General features: G+C 37.6%; 1 protein-coding gene across 1 annotated transcript; it reads right to left on the bottom strand.

The window, feature by feature from the left end:
• Nucleotides 1-1,157: 1,157 nt before the first annotated feature.
• NKX6-1 (NK6 homeobox 1) lies at nt 1,158-6,816 on the bottom strand. Its single transcript, XM_083157828.1, has 3 exons — nt 5,638-6,816; nt 4,177-4,349; nt 1,158-2,740 (listed from the first exon to the last, which is right to left on the bottom strand). The coding sequence occupies exons 1-3, from the start codon at nt 6,269-6,271 to the stop codon at nt 2,492-2,494; spliced, it is 1,056 nt and encodes a 351-aa protein (XP_083013954.1). The 5' UTR covers nt 6,272-6,816; the 3' UTR covers nt 1,158-2,491.
• Between the last annotated feature and the right edge of the window lie 3,169 nt (nt 6,817-9,985).

Here is a 9,985-nt window from a genome sequence, read left to right as displayed (position 1 = left end):
TCACTTATGTTTCCCACCTTCTGGCTACTTAGCCCGAGATTTATAAGGGACATATAGGCAGATGAATAATTGGAAATATATTTACACAATCCATACGTTTTCATATGGTTTGAATAGTGTAGATAAAATGCTCTATGTGGCAAAACTTATTGAAATGCTGCCCTATAGCCAGCTTTCAAATGAAAAGTATTTCAACAATGCTGAACATAAATCACAAGATAAAATCCCAAAGAAAAGTCTTTTTTTTTACATATCTTTATGCTTTTTGTGCTCACTGGTGTTGTGTTGTTTTACAAAAGAACTAAATATAATTCTCCTTTAAATATTATACTTTGTATGAAAATTAGCTCCCCATAATGCATGTAATCAATTAATATACTGTTCGATACACACGTTTTATTTTTAAACAACTACAAGGGATGAATGTGCTATGGTCACATGATCACCGTGCCAACTGAAGAAGCACAGTTTGATAGAAACGTTAACTGATGTACTGTTGCAACCTTAATACCTTAATACCTATAAAAAATGGAAAACAATTTGTGTCATTTGCTTTCATGCGTTTGATTGATATTTTTAATTATGTTTATTGTGACTTTGTTAATAAGTATTAAAAATGTATATAAGTATGCCAATTGCTCGAACAATACACAGATTGTACACAGTAGCATTACCCAATTAGTATGCATGTATTAATTAACATACATACATACATACATACATACATACATACACGCATAGTTGCATACATACTTACATACATACATACACATGCATACTTACAATACATACATACGTACACTACATACATACATACATACATACATAGATACATACATACATACATACATACATACATACATACACGCATAGTTGCATACATACTTACATACACATGCATACTTACAATACATACATACATACATACATACATACGTACACTACTTACATACATACATACATACATACATACATACATACATACATACATACATACATACATACATACATACACTCACATACTTACTATTTGAACAATATTACTTATGTTACCCAATTGTTTTCCCATAGAAATAAACTAGTATAAAGGAACATTAACAGGCAAAAGTATGCTTAACATATATTACATGGCGAGTTTGATTAAGTAGATCGTTTATTTTCGTTTTCCACGTGGATTTGTATGTTAAAACAAAACAAAAGGGGTTTGTGTACAAAAAAAAAAAACATACAGTAGGTGACATCACTCACACAACTCTGAATTAAAACGAAATATTCGCGTGGTTTACTTGAGTAATGAACACATATAGACAAACAACAAAGTGCTGAAATAATATGAAAAAATACAAACAAATGTACAAACAATTACTATTGTTAAGAGTTTTATTAGATCTCTCATGAGATCAGATTATTAAGAGTTCTTTATCTCAAGTGGCTGCGCTTTCGATCTAGTCACCTTGAATAGTTGTATTGTTGTTATTGTTTAAAGTAAAAAGTGCATTTATTTCCTCGTGATTTTGCAAAGTCCATTTTGTTTTGCTTTCCAAAACTGAAACACTCTTTATATATATATAAATTAATAACCGTTAAGATGCCAAGATATCGCTGCAATTTTAGCGTATAAAGGAGGTCATTTACATATGCTATAGTAAATCGTGTCATAACGTAAAAAAAAAAACCTTTTATATTGCAATACAGTCTCTCTAGTCTGGGTAATATCGCCTTCAAGTGGGTGCAAACATCGATTGCATTGAGAGCTAGTGCCACTGCTTATTTCCACCTCCCTCTCCAATGTAGGCTTAAATTAATAATAAATAGCAAGGCTTGTCTAACCTTATCGCCGAATAGAAAGTCATTGATTCAATAAAAGAATGAGGGTTTCTAGGTGCTACGTGTGGATCACGACTCGGTAGTGTTAGGAGGGCTGGAAAAAGAACAGATGTTGCAGATGGGCCATGTGATTTCCCCCTACCTTTATCTTCTGCATTTTTAGCACAAAAGAAGGTTACTTTACATTTAAACATTCGCATCGGAGTAACCTCCGGTCACTGTGACTCACGATTTATTTACAAGAGCCTTCAAACGAGTTGATTTAACGAATCCTTCCATAGGACTGCCAATTCCTAAGCAGCCTGGGTGTAGATTCAGGGGTAGGGTTTTTTTTCCACGTGATAACGTCTCACCCCCAGTGGAAAATAACTGGGCAGAAATGTCCTAGCCATCACTTGGCATTTTTACTATGTGCAGTTTGTATTTATAATATGTATGTATGTGTTGGGCGTCTGTTATTATTTATCTCTTGTGTTCCTTCACTGGCATATAAAAATATATATACATCTCATAAAATAAAAAGTCTTATTTCGCCCTGGCTACAGGTGCAGTGCTGTCAGATGTAGATGATGGAACGTGAGAGTGTCCAGGACCGAATGACCACGTGATTACGGTGTCCAGTCCGTACTGTATTCCATCTCTACTGTCCCATCCATTGGTCCCTCTAAGAAGAACTGTCGTTTTCAGACTGTGGAAGGAGCAGGGAGCTGTTTGATTTGTGTTTCTTCAGCAGCTGAGTAATCTTCTCATCGTCAGAGTTAGGGTCCAAGGGCTTGTTGTAATCATCATCCTCATCCTCGATATCTGAAGCCCCCTTCAGCCTCTCAGTCTCAGTGTCCTGCTTCTTCTTGGCAGTAGCCATCTCTGCAGCGTGCTTCTTACGCCACTTGGTCCTCCTGTTTTGGAACCACACCTGGAATACAGAAAATATGACACGATCAATTTGAGATATTGAACTCATATTATTAAGTAAATGAAACTTTTTTTTTTTTGGGGGGGGGGGGGGTCGTCGTTAATAATTTAGGTAACATTTACATATGCATTCATTTAACAGTCATTTATTTGCATACATAAAATCCACAAAAGTTAAAGTTCATTATTTCCATTTAAATGCATCATTAAATCTATACATATACAATAATTACTTCTAAGATACAATAAGCAGAAAGATGGCTACAAGATACAGCAGCACTACGTGAAGTGTGCACAAAAATAGATACCCAGGTACCGATTAGCATCCTGCGTATATAATGATAATGATCAGCAGCCAATAAGAAGCTCTCTCTGCTGTAATCCTAGATCACTTGCACAACACACTTCTCTCGTTATAAAGTGGCAATTCACAAGATTTTCTCGGTCTCTTTTTACTAAGAACTAACTTTAAAAACCAATTTATGTACTATTGCTTATCTATAGAATACCATTGACGCTGCTAGGAATGACTCAAATTGCTTATTGCTACAGTATAATAATAAATGTCATGATATGAACAGGTTAAATTATTTTTATAAAGTTATGTATCACCCATTGCTGAAAATATAATAATTCGTTTTGCCAGCAGTATCTGAACTTCGGAGCTACAGTAGAGACAACGTGGACAAATTCCTGTGATTGACTAGAATTATGTACACGAATGGTCAAACAATTCAGCTAGCAATAATATTATTATTATTATTATTATTATTATTATTATTATTATTATTATTATTATTATTATTATTATTATTATCTAGGTTACATTTCGGTGTGTGCTGTATTACACCGTGACATTCAGCAGGTGTGTGTGTGTGTGTGTGTGTATTGTTAGCTGGCTGGGGCCTGGGAAATTAAGGGGGAGAATAGAATCCTGGGTGGGATTAGTGAATAGGTTGTAGTGTATTCACTATCAGACATTTACCATGACAAATGAGTTCCCTCTAGATAACGCAGGCACACAACACAAGACACAATAGCAACAGGTGATACAGTGGCATTTGTGTTTGGCTGTTTAAAAAAAGAAAGTTAAAGTTGCACAAGTTGGATTGCTCAGTGATGGGATCTGGGAAACCAGGGTTTATTTTGTTTGTTTGTTTTTAAAATAAATCTCTAAATTTGAAATTTTACAAGATGATTTTTTTATATATATTCTGTATACGGTATTTAAGTTGAAATGTAAAGCTAAATAACAATTCCATAGTCATTTGCAAAATGGTTATTGGCTAAAAATAACCAAACCAAACATATGTTACAATGCACATAAAATATTCAAAGTAATTGTAATCTCTTATTATAATAATAATAATAATAATAATAATAATAATAATAGTACGTTCCATTTACATGTCATCCTTGTGTGGGGTGAGCACTCACCTTGACCTGGCTTTCTGTCATACCCAGGGAATAAGCCAGCCTCGCTCGCTCTGGGCCAGCTAAATATTTCGTTTGCTCAAAAGTCTTTTCCAGGGCGAATATCTGCTGTCCGGAGAACGTGGGCCGTGTGTGCTTCCTCTTCCCGTCCTTATCCAGCAACACCGAGCCGTGGTCTGGGAGCAAGACACAAAACACACGGGGTTTTAGGACATAATCTATGGGCTAATCTATTACGCTTCAGCAATACATACTCTATATTTTGGCAATTATAAAACACACAGACAGAACTGCAAACCTTCAATTATTTTTAAAAAGCGTAAATGTACAACCTCAAAGATAATACATGTGATTCTATATTAATGCTGCAGTTTTATTGTCAAAAATATAAATGATTAAATTACGCATCTCTACAGGGTTAAAGATAATATATATCTCAAGATGAAGATGAAGATGATGATGATGATTATAACAATCAATACTAGTAGCAGTAGTAGCACTGTTGTATTTTTTACACAGCTATAATTCCGTTAGATTACTATCTGCATTAACAGTCCTAAACCAATGCATCCAATGGATTCATAATTATGCAGCAACTTCGGTCTTATCTTATTATTATATTTGATATAATAAGTTCAGAACATAGCAATGAATAATATTCAAAGCATAAAGCACTTGTTTACATTGAACACAATAAAAATGTCTATATTCGTTGACTATGTATTTTTTTATTATTTGTGTATCGAATTGTGTATGGGCTAATGTGCTATATATACATATATACATATATATATATATATATATATATATATATATATATATATATATATATATACACACACACACACAGTCCACTGCTTTTAATTCATGTCCGTTTCATACATAAAAGCTATAGAAAGCCATAGCACTAAGAAGGGCCACATTAAACAGTATGTATGTACCAAATTAATCCTGAAGAATATATTAGGTTAAATTCTAGTTTTAAAAACAATAATGAACGCATTTATTACCAAACAGTATTTAGCTATATTCCATCTACAATACAAATATGTGTATGTTCGGATCAACGCACGATAAGGGAAATGTTCTTCCCAACCTATTTAATATATCATTTATACTCGCTTTAATATTTGTATTATCATCTGAAAATATTTCATTTTTAATCTGAAGAATGACCATGACCAAGCGTGTAATGCTTTTATAATCTGCATTCTTGATTTATTTTTCTTATGCTTCCTAATATTTATAGTTAAATAAAACTAATTGTGACAATTGTACATACAGTATATGTGTTATAGATTTCCAATATCTGTCCAGTAAATAGTGCTTTTCTACAAGACACTTGGCTGAGGTTGTAATGTAATGAGGGTTTCGCCTCTCACGTTCTATCCCCAGTAGTTTTATAACTTGAATAACTTGTACCCAACATTCTGAAGAGCATCAGCTACTTGGTGAGATACTTACGGGGGCCACAAGCCAGCCTGGCATCCCTCCAAGGTGGGCTCTGCATCATCCCTGGCCAGAAGATCGGGGTCCTGCCTGGCAGCTCTGTCAGGGGCTTTGGGTACCGGGCCACGGCCACTGCGGCGCTGGGGCTGAAGTAGAGGCCAGGGTGAGGAGGTGGGGGTGGACTGAGACTGCTGAAGCGGGTGAGGCCCGCCAGGAGGCCGGCAGGAGAGGAGGTAGAGGCTGCAGAGGTCGGGGACACAGAGCTGGCAGGACCCAGGGCTGCCCCCGCTAAGGAGGGTAAACAGTGCATCACTGGCCGGCTCAGAATGTCATTGATGCCATGAGGGGTGGCTGCTGAGATCTGGGGTGGAGGAGTCCCCAAAGAGGAAAGTCCCCCAGCAGAAGGGGATGAGGAGGAGGAGTGCTTCAGAGACACCTGACTGGGAGAACCCAGGGGGGGAGATGGTGAGGAGGAAGATGAGGAGGAAGCTGAGGAGGATGTGGAGGAGGAACAGGGCTGGCTGGGGAGAGCATAGGCTGGGTACAGCGGAGTCTTCATCTCTGCCATGCTGTGGAGCGCTGCCAGGGGAGGGCTGCTGAGGAGGAAAGCGCTCTGCCTGGTGCCATCCATCTGCCCTAGGGCTAACATCACCGGGCCGGACAGGCAGGCGCTGAGCAGACAGGCTGTGTATGGGTAGCTGTCCCTGCTGGGTGTGGGGTAAGTCTCTCTGGAGAAGTCAGTGCGGGCTGGGAGCTCAGGCAGAAGTCCTGTCCCAACTACAGAGTAACCAACAGTCTCTTATCCAACAGGCTGGGAGCACCGGGGGGTGGGCAGCAGGGTGCACAGTCCCAGAGCGGCCACCTCCTTCTCAGACAGGAGCCTGCTCGGTGCACAGGGGATGCTGCTGATAGTGATGAGGAGTCTCCTTCTTCAGTAGGGAGAGAGGGTGCTGGGGAAGCGGCCACTCCATGTGACAGCACCCACTCACTTAGCAGCCCCTCACCTGCTCTCTGCAGTCACTTCTATAGCAGAGGCTCTCCCTGGAGGGCACACAGCGGGTACAGCTGGAGGCACCGGGTGAGTAAGAGGCACTTTGCTGTCCTTCTGGTGTTCCCAGGCACAGGCAGTAGCAGCAGGCAGGTTACACATGTGCTGTCACCTTCCCTCTCCTCACTCTGCCGCTGTCTGACAGCCCGGGCGCTGCTCTCAGAGGTAATACTCTGCCTCCCATCCTCTCCTTACAGCCGGGGGACACGGGCACAACTTTCAGCTGTCAATCACCCAGCGGGGGCGTGGCCGCCAGCACCTATAACACAGGACCGGCTGCGGGGTTGCAGGAAAGTGACGTTCTGAGTGCTCCATATCGCTTTCTGATTGGCTGCCACATCTGTCCCACACGGTGCCGAATCGCCCCTCATCTGCACATTAGCCACGCCCCGTCATCCAATGTACCGTGTGTGTGTGATCCCCAGGGCCGGCTCGCTGCAGGTCACCTGCTGGCTGCCCCGGGCCGCTCACTTCTGTCCTGTGGATGGCAGCTTCCCCTACCAGCACCATGCGGGAGAGGATGGGGATCACTCCCTGCAGCATAGCGGCTGCCCGCACTGTCCAGCGGGTTATTATATTTAGTAGGATTACAACTTCTATGGAAACACTGATTATATATACCTTCACATAGCATCTACTGACAGGCTAGCCTATACTACTCTATAGGGCACCCTGCTAGAGGGAGAGGGAGAGAGAGAGAAACTAGTTATCGAAAGAAATATAACTTTACACATATGTGTTTAACCTTGTCTACATTGTATTACCAACTAATATTAGGTACTCTGTGTTTCCTAATAAAAGTATTTACACTCACACGCACACTATAGAATTCACATAAGTGTGTGTGTGTGTGTGTGTGTGTGTGTGTGTGTGTGTGTGTGTGTGTGTATCTTTATATATCTATATTATATGTATATATATATATATATATATATATATATACTGTACATATAGTGTGTGTATGTATATATATATATATATTATATATATATATGCAGTGAGTGTCTGTGTAAGTGATGAACTACTATAGTTGGTAATACAATATATGCAAGGTTAATCACCTATGTGTAAAGCTGTATTTAATTATTTTCGGGTTTTGGATTACTATATGTGTGTGTGTGTGTGTGTGTGTGTGTGTGTATGTATATATATATATATATATATATATATATATATATATATATATACTGTACATATAGCGTGTGTGTGTGTGTGTGTGTGTGTGTATAATATCTATATATATAAACACACACACATTATATGTACAGTATAAGTACATATATATATATATATATATATATATATATATATATATATATATATATATATATAAATATCTACAGAAGTAAAGCTGGTGCAATTTCCAGCTATACAATCAGCGTCTCCATTGGAAATGTAAGAATAGTTTTTTAAATCTTTAAGCATGAAATACAAAACATGAATGCACAATTAACCCGTCCATGTCTGTGGCGGCGAAGGGGTTATTGACTGATAAAGGAGAGACTTATGATAGCATCATGTAACAGGGGAAGCGTCTGCTGCTGCACTCTATATAGATCTGGACAATATAGTGCCCGAGCCCTGATACACTGATTACATGTTTGCACACATCAGGTGCTGTTTGGTCACTTGTGACTGGTATAATGACTGCAATGAGAAATTACTAATGTGCGTGTTAATCAGATCTGTTATGGAGTAATAACTCGTTAACGATAATATCATCAGTTATCAAACATCACAGTATGTGGTTAGCCTGCAAACCCCAATTAGTTACCCTTTAATAACACTGGTCCCCTATCTATCTATCTATCTATCTATCTATCTATCTATCTGTCTGTCTGTCTGTCTGTCTGTCTGTCTGTCACACTCACACACACACACGAGTGTGTATAATAGACGGAGTGTGTATAATAGACGTGTACACTGCCAGTATTGTCAGGGGAAGATTCTACTGGGAGGATATTTTTCCTTATTGATTGTCACAAGCTATGCTGCTTAATATTAAATCATAGCTATAGGATCTGTACAGTTGTATCTTTTCTATACGAGGAGTCAATATTGACTCTGCTCTAACATTAAAGCAAATATTGACCCGGCCTCAGAAGTTGACTTGTTTAAGATGCAAATATATGTGAAGGGAATTGCTGCTAGTGTATAAGACATGCCCCTGGGCTCAATGGTAATGCTAATTCTAAGCATGATACAACCCGTGCTATACAGTCCTGGACTATATTGTATTGGCTAGCTGGAGATCAAACACGGACAAGTTTATTTCAACTCTGGAACTTTCCCCTTTTATAGTAAATATATGGCATATATACAATATTAATGTATATATATATATATATATATATATATATATATATATATATATATATATATATATATATATATATGCATATCAATTTACAAACACGCATATATTAAATACAAGCCCACATGTAGTGAATCAGATACACAAGCCAACCTGATATACTGTATGTAGTCGCACTATTTATATTCATTTAGACTTCTGTTTTCAAGCATGATATACTATTCTTAAATGTAATGCCATTTCTCCATATTGCATTAATATTGTCTATTGACTGATAAGATGAATGCATATGCTAAATGTTAATGACTTTTTAAATGAGTTGCATTGGCTTTTAGCGTTTACTGTGAAGATGAAACAAATTCCTGATGGCGATTTAATAGCTCTATGAATGTGTATTGTGTGCTTTTATTTCATATACCCATTTGTATTACCATGCGGTCACAACAGACACCAGCGCTGCCAGCTAACAGGGCCGTTCCCATTGTATAAATTACCTGGCAAGAGTCGGGTCAGGATTGTCTTTATTGTTAACAGACACACACACACACACACACACACACACACACACATATATATATATAATATATATATATATATATATATATATACACACACACACTCATCCACACACATATGCAACAAATATGTATATATCTATCTAAATATTTATATATATATATATATATATATATATATATATACATACATATAGCATATGGGCGTGGATGAGTGTGTATGTATATATATATACATATATATATATATATATATATATATATATAATAACTGGTATTCGGGACATATACTGTACATATAGTTCTGAAAGCTTGCAATCTATATGTGACCTCATGAATGTGTAAGAGAAATAACTTTGTACAGACGTATGTTATATGTTCTTATATGATAATGACAATAATAAAAATAAAGTTGATATTTATGTTACTTTTCTTTTTAAATGAAACAAGTATTATATAATACTGTAATATTGTATTCTTCACTGG

The sequence above is a fragment of the Crinia signifera genome, chromosome 1 (genome assembly GCF_055691185.1).
Source record: "Crinia signifera chromosome 1, ASM5569118v1, whole genome shotgun sequence".
Lineage (NCBI taxonomy): Eukaryota > Metazoa > Chordata > Amphibia > Anura > Myobatrachidae > Crinia > Crinia signifera.
The sequence above is the reverse complement of the archived record's forward strand: the minus strand, read 5'-3'. Positions and strand labels throughout refer to the sequence as shown.

What these genes read in the sequence shown, in the direction of transcription:
- NKX6-1 (XM_083157828.1), bottom strand. Translation starts at nt 6,271, where the DNA reads ATGTTAGCCCTAGGGCAGATGGATGGCACCAGGCAGAGCGCTTTCCTC. An exon ending in CAGGCTGGCTTGTGGCCCCC is followed by an intron (nt 4,350 to 5,637) that starts GTAAGTATCTCA and finishes TCTTGCTCCCAG; the next exon opens with ACCACGGCTCGGTGTTGCTG. An exon ending in TGACAGAAAGCCAGGTCAAG is followed by an intron (nt 2,741 to 4,176) that starts GTGAGTGCTCAC and finishes TCTGTATTCCAG; the next exon opens with GTGTGGTTCCAAAACAGGAG.